General features: G+C 44.3%; 1 protein-coding gene across 1 annotated transcript in view; it reads left to right on the forward strand.

Moving 5' to 3' along the window:
* The window catches only part of slc3a1 (solute carrier family 3 member 1), a gene marked incomplete at its 3' end in the record, with an annotated part of 47,120 nt that overhangs the window by 14,425 nt on the left and 9,268 nt on the right, over window positions 1-23,427 (forward strand). Inside the window, exons 6-7 of the mRNA XM_084321214.1 lie at window positions 13,652-13,779; window positions 19,827-20,028. Of these exons, the coding sequence (XP_084177340.1) occupies window positions 13,652-13,779; window positions 19,827-20,028 (330 nt within the window). The remainder of the gene's footprint in view (window positions 1-13,651; window positions 13,780-19,826; window positions 20,029-23,427) is intronic.

Raw genomic sequence — 23,427 nt, forward strand, 5'->3', positions numbered from 1 at the left:
GAGCACACACACGACACACACACTGTACACGCTCACACACTAGCAGCCACTTTAACATGAGCAAGCACACACTCATGCTGCACACGCCCACACTTATGGCCACTAAGGAAAGGTCACTTTAAAAATAGTAGAGTATAATCGGAGATTGTATAATTTAGCATGTACAGAAAGACACTACCAAAGGACGTAGCATGTCCTCCATGCTCTGTAAATAACTTATGTACATATACTGATATGCCCTAATATGCTACTTGTTTATTGCACAATGTTACTTGTTTATGCACAATGTTGTTCTATTGGATTCTATTATATGTTATTGCACATCGTTGCGGGCAAGACCACCCGCATTTCATTGTATACTTGTATGCCGTGACAAATAAAACTCTTGACTTGACTTGACTTGATCATAGGCACAAATCAACACGTTAAAAACAAATCAACACATTAACAACAACAGATCATATTCACAAATCAACACATTAAAAACAACAGAGGACCTAGAGAATAAAGGTGTGTTTTGAGCCTGGACTGTCTTAAAGGAACCAACAGAGGCTAGAGAATAAAGGTGTGTTTTGAGCCTGGACTTATAGGAATCAACAGAGGCTAGAGAATAAAACTGTGTTTTGAGCCTGGACTTAAAGGAACCAACAGAGACTAGAGAATAAAGGTGTGTTTTGAGCCTGGACTCAACCTCTTAACTCAATGGACGCCATACCCGAATAAAGTCGGGTTAACTCGCAGACGCTTGAGCGCCAAACCCGAGAAAAGTCGGGTTTTCATTGTTATTTCTTTTATTCGATATTTCCATTCATTATCCATCCAGGGAGCCTGGTGTTATCATAGGGAATGAGTCTGAGATCCCAAAAGTGCAATACCGGCCGCATCCTACCAGGCGGCGGTATTGAGCACCCTTTGAAACTGTGTCTTGGGCTGTGCGTCGATTATATGGGTCCGGGTGGGCTTTTCCATGTCGGGCAAGGGGAGCGGTTGTCCCGATTGACTTGAGGAGCGCCAAATGCTCGAGATGGATGATGTGTAGCGGATTATGTTGGCGACACGATTGACACCAATACTGGGACTCGCGATCAGATCATTGGAATATTCTTTTTGGGGCACATCCTAGTCAAGGTAAGGGCTATATAATATCAATCTTGCGTTGATCAAAGCATGCCTTCATTGCGATCCGAGCGTATGTGTGTAACGCTAGTCCATAACGTATTCCGTTGGTGACGATCAAAGCATCAAAAAACTACTGTAGTATAATTCCCTTCTCAAACTGTTATGAAATATGGAATATTGTTGAATCTTGATCCCCCAAGACAGGTCGACGTCTATGGGAAGAAGTGAACTCGATATGATCAGTGCACAACACGTTAGACAAGTCTCATATTGGTAAATCACTAAAAAGGAGATCAGTAATATAGATAGGCTTTTGAAAATAGACCACAAGTAAAGTAATATTGATTAGATTATGCCCTGAAGATAGTCAGAGGTTCTGGTTCAAACTGTGTCTCAACCCCCCCTGGAGAGGAGAGGTGAGATAACACAGGATGAGACCACCTCTTAATTTGCACAGAGTTCTAAAAAGGCGATTAAATTACTCTGCCACTTCCCTCTGTCTCGCTGCAGTAAATACTAGCTGGCCTATCTTCCTAAAAAGACAGGACTTGAGACAGAGTGAATTAGCATTACAATCTTAAAGTAAATGCAGCTGCTCCTCTCCCCCCACGTTGGGACAGGTAAAATAATAAAGGACTGAGTTTCTAGCAGGATGAATTTAACATTTCAAAAGATGGCTCTGTTGACGAAGCTGAAGAGAACAATAGGTGACAGGAGATGACACCCAACTATTGATTGGAAATCCCCCTCAAACCAGTTTGGGGGCCCTAGTATACGATATGACCTGATTAGGAGGCAAACTGTGTGAAAGCTGACACAGGGCTGCCATTTGGTCTAAAATTATGTAATCATCACTAAAACCCTTTATTTAATCCCATAGGACCATTTAAAAGTTGAGCTAAACAGTAAAATGGTATAGATTAAAACATAGAATATAACAAATAGGTTAAGGAAACACCTAGACTCTTATCCACCGTTGTAAAGTCTAATTCAGCCAGTCATACAGTTAGGATATGTGTAATATAATTAGAAAGTTATCTAACGTCAAACATAAGGTTATAGAATTAATAAATGCAACAGGATTGTCTTAAAAACAAAAGGGACTAACATAGCTAACATTTGAAGAACCTATATTCAACTAAAATATAGGTTTCTTTGTTCTTTGTTAAAAACGATAAATAGGGCTAAATAAAGTTCCTAAGTACCAATTAAAACCAGGAAAGAACTTACACCCAGTATTAAAGTATAGTCATAATTAATTTCTTATCTATTAGTTGGTCAAATTAGATGTTGAATACTTTGAATACAAAAAACTCCAAAAGTATTAGTTAGTCCTTAAAAATAGAGGACTGCCTCTTTTTTACCCAGATGGCCGCTGACTCAAAAATCTAAAATGGCCGCGAGATGTTTTAGCCAATCAGGATGTAGAGACACTTCCCTCTGATGTATTAATCTAGCGTATTCGAGAGGAGGAGTTTACTCTTTAAAAATAGCCTGCAGGATAGACAGGACACACACGCCGTTTGAAACCATCCCATGCACAGGAGAGATGGACAGAGGAGCTTCTGGAAACATTCTATGCACAAAGCTGGATGGAGGGAGGCCTGCCTGGAGACGCTGCACGAGAATACCATCTTTCTGTCTCCTGGCAACAAATAAATCAACAATCAACGACGCTCCACCACCAAGGCTCCATTGAAGATATTACTTTTGATTAGACTAATATTAATGACAAGCGGCATAGTGCTTGAATTCATTGATATTATTGCACATTCCTTTTCCATTGAACCAGACAATTCTTGTTCACTTTTGGACTTTGAAATAAAACAGATCTGGGAAATAGAACCCTCTCCTTTTCTCATTGATTTCCTGCTCCTGGGCCGTCCTACAGACCGTGGGTCTTATCTAGTAATAGGTTTTAGGGTCATTACAGAACACAACGCAGAGTAGCTTAGATATATGGGTTAAGGTAAACCCCTATCTCCTATTACGATACTACCCCCTCCACCCTTTCATGCATTCATGATGGAACATAATACCTATCATATGCATTTGATTTTTTAATTGTAGCATGTGTAGGGACGGAACGCCAATGCATTTAGTATAATATACGCTGGGGGCTATTACCAGCCTCCCATGAATTACCCTAGACCGCTCTAAAACCATACTTATATTCACCACGGTATAAAGCGTATGTATTGGATGACAAATGCATTTTTTTTCACATATTGAACGATAGATACTCGATGTCAAATGGGCCATAGTACTGTATCCATAGCTATAATATATAATATAGTTATAGCCCTGCAAACACCGCCACGTATTCCTATACTTTAGAATGCTGGGCCCTCATTTATAAATTTTTCTTAGAAAGTATTCTATTTTCATACGTAAGCACAGAATTTAGAATGTGTGCACGCACAGAAATATTGGGATTTATCAACCGTGCGTACACAGGTCCTACGCTCCTCCGTGTTGATAAATACCTCTTTGTTCTACCGTCAATGCTCGTGCATGATTATCCATATATGGTCATGAAACACCCCCCATGGGATCTGAAATAATGGACTGACCCGAGCGGAACTCTGAGAAACTTCACAGGAGATTGTTCACTGAGGCGCTGTCGAACCAAGAAGACACAACCGGTATTATGGGATAAATAAAAGGCTGACTTGTACACGGTGATGTCAGATATCAACGGCTCCCTAAGACCATTGCTGCAATTCTGCCTGGACAGCTCAAAATACTAATAAAGACCGTTCGTTGACCACTGTTTGGCGTTGGTGGTGTGTCATTATAACCGTGCTGTAATATGAATGCCTTTATTAGTTGTGTTCGATTTAATATGATTTCTAGAGGCATCTATTTTGAATGAATGAATGAATGAAAACTTTATTTAACAGATTGCAGAATGGGTACAATACAGTACGGCTCAATACACACAATTGTTAAGGGGATGCAGACCTGAGAAAGATGTTTGTCTTGTTTACATCAGGGTCCCCCCCTGTTGTTGTCGGTATTAGCCTAATACCGACAACAAAATAGATGCCTCTAAAAATCATATACTATTAGGTAGCCTATATGAATTACATAATAATAGCAGCCATAGCCTACATTATGCAACAGTAACTTGCGCATATATAATAGCACAATGCACCTCGCGGACGGACCAGTGTATACCTTATATCATATTCCTATTCATATTCATATAATAGTTTACTCTATCAGCATACCAGCATGTAATACATTCTTTGTTAGAACTCAACTCGTTATTATTTTGCGCATAGATTGCAGAAATACGGGAACATTTTGATTTAGGCTTTGACATTGTAAAACTAAATAAGTGAAATTCTGTAAGCAGAATACAAGTCATGATATCACCCACACGATATATGCTCTGTGTCCAGAGCATGTATGCTTTTCATTCATTTAAGACACATTTATTGCAAGGGTTTTGTATACACATACACTCAACAAATAACCTCAGTCTGTTCTCGTTGCAATGCGTTTTTTATTCTTTCTTATAGGAAGGGGGAAGAACACTATATCGTGGGTGTTCATATGACTTGTATTCTGCTTACAGCTTCGGGGTTCCACTTATTACGTTTAACAATGGCAAAGCCTTTTAAATATAATCAAAGCGTTCCCGTATTTCTGCAATATATGCGCAAAATAATAACGAGTTGAGTTACGCGGAGCGCAGTCAGTGCTTATTTCCACGTTGTAAAAATATTCTACCACCGGCGCCAGCTACGCATGGTCCGACCTGTGCTTAAATATACGCACAAAGTCAAGCACAAGTTCAAATTGATAAATCCCACACTTTGCTTAGAAATTATCGTACGCACGGGTTACGCACATATCTGTGCATACGCCACGTTGATAAATGAGGGCCCTGGCCTTTTAACCACACACTAGACATATCCCTCTGGCGCTGATCGAGTTAAGCCTGAGCCCTATTTTCTGAAAATCCACCTAAAAATACATACCTAAGTAAATGGAAGATTGCTCCACTTCTACAAGGTCCATGTGCATATTATTGGTATCTAGGGACGTCTATGGACTTCAGGGAATGTATTCTCAGTGTCAGAAATATTGTGTCTGTTACTAGGCTTGAGTAAATTGTGATGAACCAAAGGAGAATATGCATTTTCTTTTCTTCTCTTTTCTTTTTTCATCTTTGACGGTGAATAACACCATGCAAAAAATTACCAGACATGAAATATTGCCACCGAGCTCATTCAGCACCTTCTTGAGATCATGTGTACAGAAAATCTAAGCAAATGAATAAAGGGAAGATGATTAAACAGGGGATTTTGTAGAGACAGTACTGAATTCTGCCATCCGGACACATGCAATTTGAAATATGATTATAGAATATAGAATATCAGGCCTATAAATTACCTTATTATGGCCAAGTCACACATCTATGGATCGGGCCAAATCTAATAACACTTTAAACCATTGGTAAACAAACGTATTGCTGAAAATATACATTTGGAAAAAGAACGCAACATTAATTCATACATTCTGTAGAGATGGATTTATGGCGTGATGGCATTGTGGGTCCGGTGCCGGACCCCTCGGGCTTGAGGAATAAACATATGGGGCAGATCTGGGGGGTATTGTTCCACAGTCTGGGGGCTGCAACAGCAAAGGCATGGTTACCCCTGAGCTTACATTTACAACGCGGGACGACCAGGAGCCCCAAGTCAGCCGACCTGAGGGACCTGGGGGTGGAGCAGGGGGTCATGAGTAGGGGTGTAACGATGCAACCTCACAACGATTCGATTCGATTATGATTATTCAGGCATCATGAAATCTCTTCATTTGATTCGATTCGAATAATTTTAGATGAATTTTCTATTCATTTTCTATCATTTAATTCCCTAAAAAAATTTGAATACACAAATGTGGCTGGGGGAACTGATTCACTCAGCATGAATGGACTATAGGTCAATAAAAACAATACATGCAAAAAAAAAAAAAAAAAAATCTTTTATTTTTTTTAATTTAGATTAATTTATATTATAATCGATTCTAACATATTCAAATCGATCGTTACACCCCTAGTCATGAGGTCACCTGGTGGTGGAGCAGGGGTCATGATGAGGTCACCTGGTGGTGGAGCAGGGGTCATGATGAGGTCACCTGGTGGTGGAGCAGGGGGTCATAATGAGGTCACCTGGGGGTCATGAGGTCACCTGGTGGTGGAGCAGGGGGTCATGAGGTCTGTAGGGGTCATGAGGTCTGTGATGTAGGAGGGGTCATGAGGTCTGTAGGGGTCATGAGGTCTGTGATGTAAAAGGGGGTCATGAGGTCTGTGATGTAGGAGGGGGTCATGAGGTCTGTGATGTAGCAGGGGGTGATGAGGTCTGTGATGTAGGAGGGGTCATGAGGTCTGTAGGGGTCATGAGGTCTGTGATGTAGCAGGGGTCATGAGGTCTGTGATGTAGGAGGGGTCATGAGGTCTGTGATGTAGCAGGGGTCATGAGGTCTGTGATGTAGTAGGGGGTGATGAGGTCTGTGATGTAGGAGGGGTCATGAGGTCTGTGATGTAGGAGGGGTCATGAGGTCTGTGATGTAGCAGGGGTCATGAGGTATGTGATGTAGGAGGGGGTCATGAGGTCTGTGATGTAGGAGGGGTCATGAGGTCTGTGATGTAGGAGGGGGTGATGAGGTCTGTGATGTAGGAGGGGGTCATGAGGTCTGTAGGGGGTCATGAGGTCTGTGATGTAGCAGGGGTCATGAGGTCTGTAGGGGGTCATGAGGTCTGTGATGTAGCAGGGGTGATGAGGTCTGTAGGGGGTCATGAGGTCTGTGATGTAGGAGGGGGTGATGAGGTCTGTGATGTAGCAGGGGGTGATGCGGTCTGTAGGGGGTGATGAGGTCTGTGATGTAGCAGGGGTCATGAGGTCTGTAGGGGGTCATGAGGTCTGTGATGTAGCAGGGGTCATGAGGTCTGTGATGTAGGAGGGGTCATGAGGTCTGTGATGTAGCAGGGGTCATGAGGTCTGTGATGTAGCAGGGGTCATGAGGTCTGTGATGTAGCAGGGGTCATGAGGTCTGTGATGTAGCAGGGGTCATGAGGTCTGTGATGTAGCAGGGGTCATGAGGTCTGTGATGTAGCAGGGGTCATGAGGTCTGTGATGTAGCAGGGGTCATGAGGTCTGTGATGTAGCAGGGGTCATGAGGTCTGTGATGTAGCAGGGGTCATGAGGTCTGTGATGTAGCAGGGGTCATGAGGTCTGTGATGTAGGAGGGGTCATGAGGTCTGTGATGTAGCAGGGGTCATGAGGTCTGTGATGTAGGAGGGGGTCATGAGGTCTGTGATGTAGGAGGGGTCATGAGGTCTGTGATGTAGCAGGGGTCATGAGGTCTGTGATGTAGGAGGGGGTCATGAGGTCTGTGATGTAGGAGGGGTCATGAGGTCTGTGATGTAGCAGGTGTCATGAGGTCTGTGATGTAGCAGGGGTCATGAGGTCTGTGATGTAGGAGGGGTCATGAGGTCTGTGATGTAGGAGGGGTCATGAGGTCTGTGATGTAGCAGGGGTCATGAGGTCTGTGATGTAGGAGGGGTCATGAGGTCTGTAGGGGGTGATGAGGTCTGTGATGTAGCAGGGGTCATGAGGTCTGTAGGGGGTCATGAGGTCTGTGATGTAGCAGGGGTCATGAGGTCTGTAGGGGGTCATGAGGTCTGTGATGTAGCAGGGGTCATGAGGTCTGTGATGTAGGAGGGGGTCATGAGGTCTGTGATGTAGCAGGTGTCATGAGGTCTGTGATGTAGCAGGTGTCATGAGGTCTGTGATGTAGCAGGTGTCATGAGGTCTGTGATGTAGCAGGGGTCATGAGGTCTGTGATGTAGCAGGGGTCATGAGGTCTGTAGGGGGTCATGAGGTCTGTGATGTAGCAGGGGTCATGAGGTCTGTGATGTAGCAGGGGTCATGAGGTCTGTGATGTAGGAGGGGTCATGAGGTCTGTAGGGGGTGATGAGGTCTGTGATGTAGCAGGGGTCATGAGGTCTGTGATATAGCAGGGGGTGATGAGGTCTGTGATGTAGGAGGGGTCATGAGTTCTGTGATGTAGGAGGGGTCATGAGGTCTGTGATGTAGCAGGGGTCATGAGGTCTGTAGGGGGTCATGAGGTCTGTGATGTAGGAGGGGTCATGAGGTCTGTGATGTAGGAGGGGTCATGAGGTCTGTGATGTAGGAGGGGTCATGAGGTCTGTGATGTAGCAGGTGTCATGAGGTCTGTGATGTAGCATGTGTCATGAGGTCTGTAGGGGGTCATGAGGTCTGTGATGTAGCAGGGGTCATGAGGTCTGTGATGTAGCAGGGGTCATGAGGTCTGTAGGGGGTCATGAGGTCTGTGATGTAGCAGGGGTCATGAGGTCTGTGATGTAGGAGGGGTCATGAGGTCTGTAGGGGGTGATGAGGTCTGTGATGTAGCAGGGGTCATGAGGTCTGTGATGTAGGAGGGGTCATGAGGTCTGTGATGTAGCAGGGGTCATGAGGTCTGTGATGTAGCAGGGGTCATGAGGTCTGTGATGTAGGAGGGGTCATGAGGTCTGTAGGGGGTGATGAGGTCTGTGATGTAGCAGGGGTCATGAGGTCTGTAGGGGGTGATGAGGTCTGTGATGTAGCAGGGGTCATGAGGTCTGTGATGTAGCAGGGGTCATGAGGTCTGTGATGTAGGAGGGGTCATGAGGTCTGTGATATAGGAGGGGTCATGAGGTCTGTAGGGGGTGATGAGGTCTGTGATGTAGCAGGGGTCATGAGGTCTGTGATGTAGGAGGGGTCATGAGGTCTGTGATGTAGCAGGGGTCATGAGGTCTGTGATGTAGGAGGGGTCATGAGGTCTGTAGGGGGTGATGAGGTCTGTGATGTAGCAGGGGTCATGAGGTCTGTAGGGGGTGATGAGGTCTGTGATGTAGCAGGGGTCATGAGGTCTGTGATGTAGCAGGGGTCATGAGGTCTGTGATGTAGGAGGGGTCATGAGGTCTGTAGGGGGTGATGAGGTCTGTGATGTAGCAGGGGTCATGAGGTCTGTGATATAGCAGGGGGTGATGAGGTCTGTGATGTAGGAGGGGTCATGAGTTCTGTGATGTAGGAGGGGTCATGAGGTCTGTGATGTAGCAGGGGTCATGAGGTCTGTAGGGGGTCATGAGGTCTGTGATGTAGCAGGGGTCATGAGGTCTGTGATGTAGGAGGGGTCATGAGGTCTGTAGGGGGTGATGAGGTCTGTGATGTAGCAGGGGTCATGAGGTCTGTGATGTAGGAGGGGTCATGAGGTCTGTGATGTAGCAGGGGTCATGAGGTCTGTGATGTAGCAGGGGTCATGAGGTCTGTGATGTAGGAGGGGTCATGAGGTCTGTAGGGGGTGATGAGGTCTGTGATGTAGCAGGGGTCATGAGGTCTGTAGGGGGTGATGAGGTCTGTGATGTAGCAGGGGTCATGAGGTCTGTGATGTAGCAGGGGTCATGAGGTCTGTGATGTAGCAGGGGTCATGAGGTCTGTGATATAGCAGGGGTCATGAGGTCTGTGATGTAGCAGGGGGTGATGAGGTCTGTGATGTAGCAGGGGTCATGAGTTCTGTGATGTAGGAGGGGTCATGAGGTCTGTGATGTAGCAGGGGTCATGAGGTCTGTGATGTAGGAGGGGTCATGAGGTCTGTGATGTAGGAGGGGTCATGAGGTCTGTGATGTAGGAGGGGTCATGAGGTCTGTGATGTAGCAGGGGTCATGAGGTCTGTAGGGGGTCATGAGGTCTGTGATGTAGGAGGGGTCATGAGGTCTGTGATGTAGCAGGGGTCATGAGGTCTGTGATGTAGGAGGGGTCATGAGGTCTGTAATGTAGCAGGGGGTGATGAGGTCTGTGATGTAGGAGGGGTCATGAGGTCTGTGATGTAGGAGGGGTCATGAGGTCTGTGATGTAGCAGGGGTCATGAGGTCTGTGATGTAGCAGGGGTCATGAGGTCTGTAGGGGGTCATGAGGTCTGTGATGTAGCAGGGGTCATGAGGTCTGTAGGGGGTCATGAGGTCTGTGATGTAGCAGGGGTCATGAGGTCTGTAGGGGGTCATGAGGTCTGTGATGTAGCAGGGGTCATGAGGTCTGTAGGGGGTCATGAGGTCTGTGATGTAGCAGGGGGCCTGCCTGTCCGTTTAGAGCTTTAAAAACAAACAGGAGAACTTTAAAATAAATTCTATACTGTACCGGTAGCCAATGGACATAGGCTAGAACATACCATCTTAAGGTTAGGCTGCATATCATTTTAGGGTTAGGGTTAGGGTGCATACCATCTTAGGGTTAGGGTGCATACCTCTTTAGGGTTAGGGTGCATACCTATTTGGGGTTAGGGTTAGGGTGCATACATGTTAACCTTGGAAGGTCCCCTATCCTTCTGTCTATCCAACTAACCGCCTCGGCCAGTCCTTCATACCAGCGGCCATCACTACTAGGAACCTAAAAAGGACAATAACACTACCTTATGCATACTGCACCTTATGTGAATACTGTATATTTCAGTTAGTTAGCTAGTTAATTATATTGATTTGTTATATTGTTTACACTGCTTGTTTTTACAACCTGTACCTCCTATCGCCCCTCCTGATCCCCAAGGGGATCAATAAAGGAATATCTTATTTTATCTTATCTTATCTTTGACGTTCCACTGGTCCATCTTTATATAACACGGTAGTAGGGGTGTAACGATGCATCAATTAATCGAAATGCATCGATTCTAATGTGTTAGAATCGATGCATCGATTTGAATATGTTAGAATCGATTATAATCTTAAATTAATCGAAATAAAAAATATATATATATTTAAAAAAAAATTAAAAAAGGTATTTTTTTGTGTGTATTGTTTTTATCAACCTATAGTCCATTCATGCTGAGTGAATCAGTTCCCCCAGCCACATTTGTGTATTCAAATTTTTGGGGGGAATTAACTGATAGAAAATGTATAAAAAATTTTACGAATCGAATCGAGGTAGCCAATGACTCCTCTCTCGGGTGGCCTGGGTTCACTCAGTTCGCTGCTTGGTTCCACGCTGCTCCCGCTTGTCACATAAAAGCATTGTTCCACACTGAACGTTCCTAATGTCCGTACGAGACGGCAGAGATTAGGCATGTTTCACTGGATTAACAAATCAGTGGGATTTACAGACTGCTGCAGCATTACACCCAGACAGACCCGTCTGTTTTCCATCGACTGGCTGCTACAGCATTCCAGTTAGATTAAGAGAGAGATTTGACTGCTTCAGTGATTTACACTGTGACTCCCAGACTTACTGGCTGTTGACCTACTGTTTTATCTACTAGTGACGACTGTAGTCTTCTGTCCAGACTGACTAGTATACTTACTGGCCCCTGAAACAGATGGTAAGTGGGAGCAGAATGATTGGATGCGTGGGGTGGTTGACTGTATCCTGGGGCCACAGAGAGTGAATCTCTGTCTCTATAGACCTGTTCACTTTATACGTCAGAGTCAGTGTGCGGCGCGCATCCCCGGAGCAGAAAGGAACCTAATCCTGGCATTTGTTAGCCATGCTAGCGATCTAAACAATCAATCCATGCCAAAGCCGGATATGTAAACAGGTGAAAGACTCACACTCACAGCCATGCTGATTTGGCAACAAGTTTGAAACAACTTTTAGTCAGGGGAGTCACTGTTTCTCCATAGAGCCCCATTGTCCATAGAGTAGCGCAGCAGCTTGCGCAGGTCCGGGGTAACTTAGTCACGTGACTCAGTTGGTATTGCTGATTGGCTCGAACACGGTGTGTTTGTAAACGGCGAACAGGTCTATACTGTGTTTCTATGGAGTCTGGCGCTGCAGTCTGGACAGCAGCGTCCATGAACATCCAGACCGATGGGCTCTTGAACATCCAGACCAACTGGCTCTTGAACAGCCAGACCGACTGGCTCTTGAACATCCAGACCGACTGGCTCTTGAACATCCAGACCGACGGGCTCTTGAACATCCAGACCGACTGGCTCTTGAACATCCAGACCGACTGGCTCTTGAACATCCAGACCGACTGGCTCTTGAACATCCAGACCGACTGGCTCTTGAACATCCAGACCGACTGGCTCTTGAACATCCAGACCGACTGGCTCTTGAACAGCCAGACCAACGGGCTCTTGAACATCCAGACCGACTGGCTCTTGAACATCCAGACCGACTGGCTCTTGAACATCCAGACCGACTGGCTCTTGAACATTCAGACAGACTGGCTCTTGAACATCCAGATCGACTGGCTCTTGAACATTCAGACCGACTGGCTCTTGAACATCCAGACCGATGGGCTCTTGAACATCCAGACCGACAGGCTCTTGAAGATCCAGACCGACGGGCTCTTGAACATCCAGACCGACTGGCTCTTGAACATCCAGACCGACGGGCTCTTGAACATGGGTTCAGTGTCCTTTCTGCATCCCTTCTGCTTCCAGCGTGTTTCAGCTGCTACTCCAACAGGCTGTGGCTGCATTAACCCTTTCACTACCACACTAGATGGTTAACCCTTTCACTACCACACTACAGACTGTTAACCTTTCACTACCACACTAGACGGTTAACCCTTTCACTACCACTTTCACTACCACACTATAGAAGGTTAACCTTTCACTACCACACTACAGAAGGTTAACCATTTCACTACCACACTAGAGACGGTTAACCTTTCACTACCACACTAGAGAAGGTTAACCGTCTAGTGTGGTAGTAAAAGGGTTAACCTTCTGTAGTGTGGTTGTGAAAGGGTTAACACTTTGTCATGTGGCAGTGAAAGGGTTAACATTCTGTATTGTCGCAGTGAAAGGGTTAACCTTCTGTAGTGTGGTAGTGAAAGGTTAACCTTCTGTAGTGTGGTAGTGAAAGGTTTTTGTTTAGAAAAAGCTCACGCCAACTTATGAGGCTGTAACTGAGTGGCGAGACTAAACAAAAAAGTGCGAGACTAAAACGAAAATGCTCAGACCTGTAGTTGACTAAAACTTGACTAAAAGAAAAATAGATAAAGGTGACTAAATATGATGAAAATGAAAAAAGAGAATTTGAGACATAACTAAGACTAAAACTAAAATTTAAAATAGCTGAAATTAACACTGAAGAGAGTAAAAAAAAATTCAAGATTTATTTTTTAGCGTTTATCGCTTTTTCATGGTCAGACATGCCCGACAGATGAGGAGAGGATGAACGGGAGAAGAGGGGGAATAAATGCGACAAATGGGAGTCACCGGGAGTGGGAAGCGAACCCGGGACGGCCGCTTCGCGACGCAGCGCGATACATGGTGTGCTACTAGAGCGCCCCAAGAGAGTACATTTTAAATCAAGCTCGGTGGGCAATTGGGTTTCAAATACTGAATGCACTGGGAACTTTGTCCAAGGATGTTTTAACGGACAGCCGTGTCCCCGTACCTACATCCAAAATCTAGTAGAATTCAAAGAGATCATGTAGATGTTGAGACACACTCACCCACACGTTTAATCTGCCTGTCTTTTACTCCTGGTTTACTTTTCCTCTCTAACTGTAGAAGTCCATGACCTCAGAGTGGGACCTCCTCTACCACGACTACACCACCTCTCAACTGGGTCTGCATGACCTGCTGAGGGGCTGGAGGGCCGAGATGGACCTGTTCAGCCGCGAGCCGGGGAGATACAGGTAACAGAGTGGAGATCCAGGTAACAGAGTGGAGATCCAGGTAACAGAGTGGAGATACAGGTAACAGAGTGGAGATACAGGTAACAGAGTGGATATACAGGTAACAGAGTGGAGATACAGGTAACAGAGTGGAGATACAGGTAACAGAGTGGAGATACAGGTAACAGAGTGGAGATACAGCAGAGTGGAGATACAGGTAACAGAGTGGAGATACAGGTAACAGAGTGGAGATACAGGTAACATAGTGGGAGATACAGGTAACAGAGTGGAGATACAGGTAACAGAGTGGAGATACAGGTAACAGAGTGGGAGATACAGGTAACAGAGTGGGAGATACAGGTAACAGAGTGGGAGATACAGGTAACAGAGTGGGAGATACAGGTAACAGAGTGGAGATACAGGTAACAGAGTGGGAGATACAGGTAACAGAGTGGAGATACAGGTAACAGAGTGGAGATACAGGTAACAGATACAGGTAACAGAGTGCAGATACAGGTAACAGAGTGGGAGATAAAGATAACAGAGTGGAGATCCAGGTAACAGAGTGGAGATCCAGGTAACAGAGTGGAGATACAGGTAACAGAGTGGAGATACAGGTAACAGAGTGGAGATACAGGTAACATAGTGGGAGATACAGGTAACAGAGTGGAGATACAGGTAACAGAGTGGAGATACAGGTAACAGAGTGGGAGATACAGGTAACAGAGTGGGAGATACAGGTAACAGAGTGGGAGATACAGGTAACAGAGTGGGAGATACAGGTAACAGAGTGGAGATACAGGTAACAGAGTGAGAGATACAGGTAACAGAGTGGAGATACAGGTAACAGAGTGGAGATACAGGTAACAGATACAGGTAACAGAGTGCAGATACAGGTAACAGAGTGGGAGATAAAGGTAACAGAGTGGAGATACAGGTAACAGAGTGGAGATACAGGTAACAGATACAGGTAACAGAGTGGAGATACAGGTAACAGAGTGGATATACAGGTAACAGAGTGGAGATACAGGTAACAGATACAGGTAACAGAGTGGAGATACAGGTAACAGAGTGGAGATACAGGTAACAGAGTGGGAGATACAGGTAACAGATACAGGTAACAGAGTGGAGATGCAGGTAACAGAGTGGAGATACATGTAACAGAGTGGAGATACAGGTAACAGAGTGGGAGATACAGGTAACAGAGTGGGAGATACAGGTAACAGAGTGGGAGATACAGGTAACAGAGTGGAGATACAGGTAACAGAGTGGAGATACAGGTAACAGAGTGGAGATACAGGTAACAGAGTGGGAGATACAGGTAACAGATACAGGTAACAGAGTGGAGATACAGGTAACAGAGTGGAGATACAGGTGACAGATACATGTAACAGAGTGGAGATACAGGTAACAGAGTGGAGATACAGGTAACAGATACAGGTAACATAGTGGAGATACAGGTAACAGAGTGGAGATACAGGTAACAGAGTGGAGATACAGGTAACAGAGTGGGAGATACAGGTAACAGAGTGGAGATACAGGTAACAGAGTGGGAGATACAGGTAACAGAGTGGAGATATAGGTAACAGAGTGGAGATACAGGTAACAGAGTGGAGATACATGTAACAGAGTGGAGATACAGGTAACAGATACAGGTAACAGAGTGGAGATACAGGTAACAGAGTGGAGATACAGGTAACAGATACAGGTAACAGAGTGGAGATACAGGTAACAGAGTGGAGATACAGGTAACAGAGTGGGAGATACAGGTAACAGATACAGGTAACAGAGTGGAGATGCAGGTAACAGAGTGGAGATACAGGTAACATAGTGGAGATACAGGTAACAGAGTGGGAGATACAGGTAACAGAGTGGGAGATACAGGTAACAGAGTGGGAGATACAGGTAACAGAGTGGAGATACAGGTAACAGAGTGGAGATACAGGTAACAGAGTGGAGATACAGGTAACAGAGTGGGAGATACAGGTAACAGATACAGGTAACAGAGTGGAGATACAGGTAACAGAGTGGAGATACAGGTAACAGATACATGTAACAGAGTGGAGATACAGGTAACAGAGTGGAGATACAGGTAACAGATACAGGTAACATAGTGGAGATACAGGTAACAGAGTGGAGATACAGGTAACAGAGTGGGAGATACAGGTAACAGAGTGGAGATACAGGTAACAGAGTGGGAGATACAGGTAACAGAGTGGAGATATAGGTAACAGAGTGGAGATACAGGTAACAGAGTGGAGATACATGTAACAGAGTGGAGATACAGGTAACAGAGTGGAGATACAGGTAACAGAGTGGAGATACAGGTAACAGATACAGGTAACATACTGGAGATACAGGTAACAGATACAGGTAACAGAGTGGAGATACAGGTAACAGAGTGGGCGATACAGGTAACAGAGTGGAGATACAGGTAACAGATACAGGTAACAGAGTGGAGATACAGGTAATAGAGTGGGAGATACAGGTAACAGAGTGGAGATACAGGTAACAGAGTGGAGATACAGGTAACAGAGTGGGAGATACAGGTAACAGAGTGGAGATACAGGTAACAGAGTGGAGATACAGGTAACAGAGTGGAGATACAGGTAGAGTGGGAGATACAGGTAACAGATACAGGTAACAGAGTGGGAGATACAGGTAACAGAGTGGAGATACAGGTAACAGAGTGGAGATACAGGTAACAGAGTGGAGATACAGGTAACAGATACAGGTAACAGAGTGGGAGATACAGGTAACAGAGTGGAGATACAGGTAACAGATACAGGTAACAGAGTGGGAGATACAGGTAACAGAGTGGGAGATACAGGTAACAGAGTGGAGATACAGGTACCAGAGTGGAGATACAGGTAACAGAGTGGGAGATACAGGTAACAGATACAGGTAACAGAGTGGGAGATACAGGTAACAGAGTGGAGATACAGGTAACAGAGTGGAGATACAGGTAACAGAGTGGAGATACAGGTAACAGATACAGGTAACAGAGTGGGAGATACAGGTAACAGAGTGGAGATACAAGTAACAGATACAGGTAACAGAGTGGAGATACAGGTAACAGATACAGGTAACAGAGTGGGAGATACAGGTAACATATACTGGTAACAGAGTGGGAGATACAGGTAACAGAGTGGAGATACAGGTAACAGAGTGGAGATACAGGTAACAGAGTGGAAGATACAGGTAACAGAGTGGAGATACAGGTAACAGAGTGGAAGATACAGGTAACAGAGTGGAGATACAGGTAACAGAGTGGAGATACAGGTAACAGAGTGGAGATACAGGTAACAGAGTGGGAGATACAGGTAACAGATACAGGTAACATAGTGGAGATACAGGTAACAGAGTGGAGATACAGGTAACAGAGTGGGAGATACAGGTAACAGAGTGGAGATACAGGTAACAGAGTGGAGATACAGGTAATAGATACAGGTAACAGAGTGGAGATACAGGTAACAGAGTGGAGATACAGGTAACAGAGTGGAGATACAGGTAACAGAGTGGGAGATACAGGTAACAGAGTGGGAGATACAGGTAACAGAGTGGGATATAAAGGTAACAGAGTGGGAGATACAGGTAACAGAGTGGGAGATAGAGGTAACAGAGTGGAGATACAGGTAACAGAGTGGAGATACAGGTAACAGAGTGGAGATACAGGTAACATAGTGGAGATACAGGTAACAGATACAGGTAACAGAGTGGAGATACAGGTAACAGAGTGGAGATACAGGTAACAGATACAGGTAACAGAGTGGAGATACAGGTAACAGAGTGGAGATACAGGTAACAGAGTAGAGATACAGGTAACAGATACAGGTAACAGAGTGGAGATACAGGTAACAGATACAGGTAACAGAGTGGAGATACAGGTAACAGAGTGGAGATACAGGTAACAGAGTGGAGATACAGGTAACAGAGTGGGAGATAGAGGTAACAGAGTGGAGATACAGGTAACATAGTGGAGATACAGGTAACAGATACAGGTAACAGAGTGGAGATACAGGTAACAGAGTGGGGATACAGGTAACAGAGTGGGAGATACAGGTAACAGAGTGGAGATACAGGTAACAGAGTGGGAGATACAGGTAACAGAGTGGGAGATACAGGTAACAGAGTGGGATATAAAGGTAACAGAGTGGGAGATACAGGTAACAGAGTGGGAGATAGAGGTAACAGAGTGGAGATACAGGTAACAGAGTGGAGATACAGGTAACAGAGTGGAGATACAGGTAACATAGTGGAGATACAGGTAACAGATACAGGTAACAGAGTGGAGATACAGGTAACAGAGTGGAGATACAGGTAACAGATACAGGTAACAGAGTGGAGATACAGGTAACAGAGTGGAGATACAGGTAACAGAGTAGAGATACAGGTAACAGATACAGGTAACAGAGTGGAGATACAGGTAACAGATACAGGTAACAGAGTGGAGATACAGGTAACAGAGTGGAGATACAGGTAACAGAGTGGAGATACAGGTAACAGAGTGGGAGATACAGGTAACAGAGTGGGAGATAGAGGTAACAGAGTGGAGATACAGGTAACATAGTGGAGATACAGGTAACAGATACAGGTAACAGAGTGGAGATACAGGTAACAGAGTGGGGATACAGGTAACAGAGTGGGAGATACAGGTAACAGAGTGGAGATACAGGTAACAGAGTGGAGATACAGGTAACAGATACAGGTAACAGAGTGGAGATACAGGTAACAGAGTGGAGATACAGGTAACAGATACAGGTAACAGAGTGGGAGATACAGGTAACAGAGTGGGAGATACAGGTAACAGAGTGGAGATACAGGTAACAGAGTGGATATACAGGTAACAGAGTGGAGATACAGGTAACAGAGTGGAGGTAACATAGTGGGAGATACAGGTAACAGAGTGGGAGATACAGGTAACAGAGTGGAGATACAGGTAACAGAGTGGAGATACAGGTAACAGAGTGGAGATACAGGTTAATGTCCCCATGGGCCGGACACGTCTTCTTTAAACAAGTCAAGAAGAAACTTCACGATAAATCAAGAACAACACAAAAACACCATAAAGTCCAAAATTTTTTAAATAAATGCAACACTCCCAGACATACCCCCACGCGAAGGTAAGGAAAAACTCACTAAAACCAAGCAATAGGAAAAAATGCACTACAGGCAATGTGGAGGAGAGAAACCTTAGAAGGGCCGTTCAAGGGCGGATCTCCCTTCTTAGATGTCGGTGATAGTAGTGTTGCAATAAAACAGGCGAAACAGTTGGTAAGCATGCACTCATATGCGTGATGAAACACAGATAAGTGCATGCGATAGCAACTGAACAGAGTGGTGATACAGGTAACAGCGTGGTGATACATGGAACATATCTTTTTACATTTACATTTAGTCATTTAGCTGACGCTTTTATCCAAAGCAACTTACAAGTTCTGTACGACAAGACAGCAAGAAGGGTACAACTCTATCAGCTGAGTAACAATGTTTATCAAAGTGTTGCGTGTTACAGTGTAGGTTCGTTTATTAGGACAAGTGCATGACAGTAAGGTTAGTCAGGGTTAGATTTTTATTTATTTATTCTTTTATTATTTTTTTATTATTATCATTTCAGATAATGGTTGAAGAAGTGAGTCTTTAGTCGACCGCGAAAGATTGGACGGGATTCCGCTGTCCTAACTGGGGTGGGTAGTTCATTCCACCATTGTGGGGCAAGGACTGAGAATAGGCGGCTTCTCTTTGATGACCCTCCCGGAGCTTGGATAGGAGTAGGTCTGAGGCGGCCAGAAGATGCAGAGCGTAGGGGTCTTGAGGGTGTGTAGTTAGAGACCATTGACCGGAGGTAGGCGGTCTTTTATTTTACATATTTACAAATACATGTATGGTGTGTTTTCCGTTTTGATATTATTCATGTTTCAGTTAGACTGTAGACTGTGTTGGCTATAGTATTAAGTTCCCACATTCATATTGATGCATCACGAGTTACGACGCATCGATTATTAATAATTTTGTACACCTGCTCTACTACTCACTGCTGTGTCATCACCCCTGCCCCCCGCCTCTAGGTTCATGGTGACGGAGTCGTACGACTACCAGGAGGTGGAGAAGACAATGATGTACTACGGCACTCCGCAGGTGAAGGAGAGCGACTTCCCCTTCAACTTCTACCTGCTGGATCTGCCCCAGAGTGCCAGCGGCCTGTGGGTTCAACACCTGGTCCACCTCTGGTTGGACAACATGCCAGAGGGACAGTGGCCCAACTGGGTGGTGAGTGGGGGTGTATAGTACTTCAGTAATTGTACTTTGTTACCATACTTAAGTACTGTTTTGGGGGATTTGTACTTTACTTGAGTATTATTAGGTTTGTATTATTTTACTTTTACTTAATTACATTTCAGAGAAAAAAAACATACTTTTTACTCCTTACATTTAAAATGCAGACCTACAAAGTACAAAGTACAAATCTCGCAGGTCCAACCATTTTAATTTGTATATTTGTTTCTCTGGCCAAACTAACGTTAATGTTATTAATCCTGCGGCCACACTTTATTTAAAAACAGCCAATCAAATCCCCATCAATGGAAAATTAACCCGCCCATGCCCATGCTGATTGGTCCTTGTGCAAGACTAGAAAGCAGGGATCTTTGATTAAACACGTGCTATCAGAAGAATAGACAGTCAGAAAAAAAGTTTTTACTTTTACTTTTTAGTACTTAAGTACATTTAAAAGTAGAAACTTTTTTACTTTGACTCAAGTGTGTTTTTAGCCAGATACTCTGACTTTTACTTGAGTATGATTTTGAGACGGTACCCATACTTTCACTTAAGTATAATTTCTGGGTACTTTTTACACCCCGGTGAGTGGTGCTCCGGCTTACCCCTAAATTGAAGGGATTGTTCAGCCTTTTGGACCCTCAGCCCTATTTCCTACTGATGGTTGTGGTTTGATTGATTAATTGAATACTTGACACAACAGTAAAACAACATTTGAAACAACAATGTCAAACGCTGGTCAAATGGATAGGACACAATAAAGCCATAGGCTTGTTTCCATTGTGGACCATTTACATAGAACATAAAAAGGCACGAAAAACACGAAAGAACATGTACACAGACAGGACACCCTAAATGCAAGTACAAAAACACCTAACCTGAAAACTCATAAAGTCAACTAATGTTAAAAGAAATTAAAAAACCACAAACACTTGTGATAAAAGAGATAAAAACCAAATTAAGACCAATTTGAGTTTCTGCTGAGCCATGATTTTAGGGCAGATTTAAATCCGAGAGGGGAGTTCAAGAGTTTAAGGGATGTTGGCAGGGCATTCCACATCACAATAGCAGAGTAAAATAATGCGTTTTTCTCTTGTGGCGTATTTGTGGACATCACTTACTTTATTAAAATAATTTACTAGGTACTTGGGGACCGTTTCTTTGAGTACCAGAAGCATTTTAAGCTGGTGTACTCTTTCCTCAACCCTGAGCCATCCCAGACTGATAAAGTGAGCTGGCGTTAGGTGAGTCCTAAAGTGAAGGTTGTGCAGGAGTCTCACTAGTTTGTTTTGGGAGGTCAGGCCCTCATTTATCAACAATGCTTAGAAAGTGTTCTATTTTCGTTCTTAAGCACAGAATTTAGAATGTCTCTACGCACAGAAAAATCGGGATTTATCAAACGTGCGTACACAGGTCCTACGCACACCTGCAAGTACTCCGTGTTGATAAATGCCACTTGTCCTATGCTCCGTGCTCGTGCATGATTTTAAGTATTTGCATATAGAACCGCCTCTAATTAACCATATACGGTAATGAAACGCGAGAAATACGAGACAGGCTGACAGACGGTGATGTCGGATATGATATCTATTAACTTCCTAAAGACCATTGCTGCCTGGGCAGCGCAAACACTAATAAAGACCGTTAACCACTGTTTGCCGTTGGTGTCATTAATAACCATGCTGGAATATGACTGCCTTTTTTCGTTTCGTTCGATTAATACCCAGGGATTAAAGTACTCCGTCAATTTGATTCCAAATCGTGACGGATTTTCCGTAAATCTTCTACCTGCATTTTTTTTATATTTTTTAATATGATTTGTACAGGCATATGATTTGTTTAATACGATTTGTACAGGCATATAATTTTGATGTCGGTATTAGGTATAGCCTACACTGTAAAAAATAAATGTTTTTTCACAGGAAATTCACTGTATTATTTTACAGATTACTTTTGTTTTTCTACTTTAAGTGTAAATGCCATACAAATACAGTAAATTACCTTTTATCAAAATAATAACCATTAAATAAAGGTTGTAATCTGTAAATGTATTTGATTTTTTTACTGTAATTTGACAGTAAGTATTTGGCAACCATTGATGCCAGACATTTACCATTTTCTTGCAGCTTTTTTTCTTACAGTGTATATAAATTATATATGCATAGCCTACATTATGCAACAGTAATTTGCGCATAACGCAGCATGGCACAGACATGTCACACGGACCCCCGCGAAACCTGCATACAGTAAACTAACTTGATCGTTAACACATCCACCGCCGGAAACGGCTTACGACGTGTTTCAAGTTCATGCAAATTCTGCCATTCCATGGCGTACGACGTTATTGAGATCATATTTCATTTTTTCGACATGTTATTCATAATTCCCTCACGGAGCCTGGTCTGATGCAGTGGGAGCCTGCACAACTCTGCAACGCTTCAATACTGCTGCCTGGTGGATGATCGGCGAGTTGCAACCGGAAGTGGATCTCTGGAGATCTCCGGTGCATCTGGCAAATGCGTCCGGCACTCGCATATTGTTGCGGGACTGTAGACACACGTCCGTGTGTAGCGATCGCTGCCATGAATAATCGATACGATTTGGGCGTTTATTATGATTATACAAACCGGAAATGGATTTAGGAGATCGCCGTCAAATAAGTGGGATCTTTTTACTCCAGTACGGAGTAAGAGGACGCTGACGTCATTTTCTGCGCGTTTGTTTATTATTATCCATGCAAACTGCTCTGATCAATATATCACCCATACCAGGCCACGTGAGCGGATCGGCGCGGCCGAGAAATCCGCTCTTCGCTCTTTAAAGCTTGGTCCGCTCCGCTAATCGCTCATGTTGACCCCGCCCCCAAGTCGCTCTCCGCTCGCTCCCCGCTCACCTTGAATCGAGCGCTCCCCACTCCCCGCGCCAGATCGCTCAGCAGTTTTTTTTTTTTTTTTTGGAGCATGGTGTAAATTAGCTCAAACTACAACAGTCTACACCCCCTGGGCCCCTTAACAATTGTTTGTATTGAGCCGCATTGTAATTGTAGCCATTCTGCAATGTTAAATAACGTTGTTTATCCATTCACTAGTTCTATTAAGCGATGATAGGCTAGCCGAGCCACAATGCTATGGTCGCTGCCATTAACGTTAGCATGTAAGCTAACGTCTGGCGTCGATACTTTTTCTAACTGGAGTGAGTGTGGGCGTCTCTACAGTGACAAAGCCTGAACAGGCTAGCCTATCACAGGTTCACCCTTCTCATTGGTTGAAAATGGCCTTCATGTTTGTACATCGCCATCTGTTGCTTTGGCATTGTACTGCATGTATATATTACATCAGTGTTAAACCACTGTGAGCGGCCTGGAGTGGATTGGAGCGGAGGAGAACTCTCGCT

Source organism: Notolepis coatsorum (assembly GCF_963971535.1).
Source record: "Notolepis coatsorum genome assembly, chromosome: 9".
Classification (NCBI taxonomy): Eukaryota; Metazoa; Chordata; class Actinopteri; order Aulopiformes; family Paralepididae; genus Notolepis; species Notolepis coatsorum.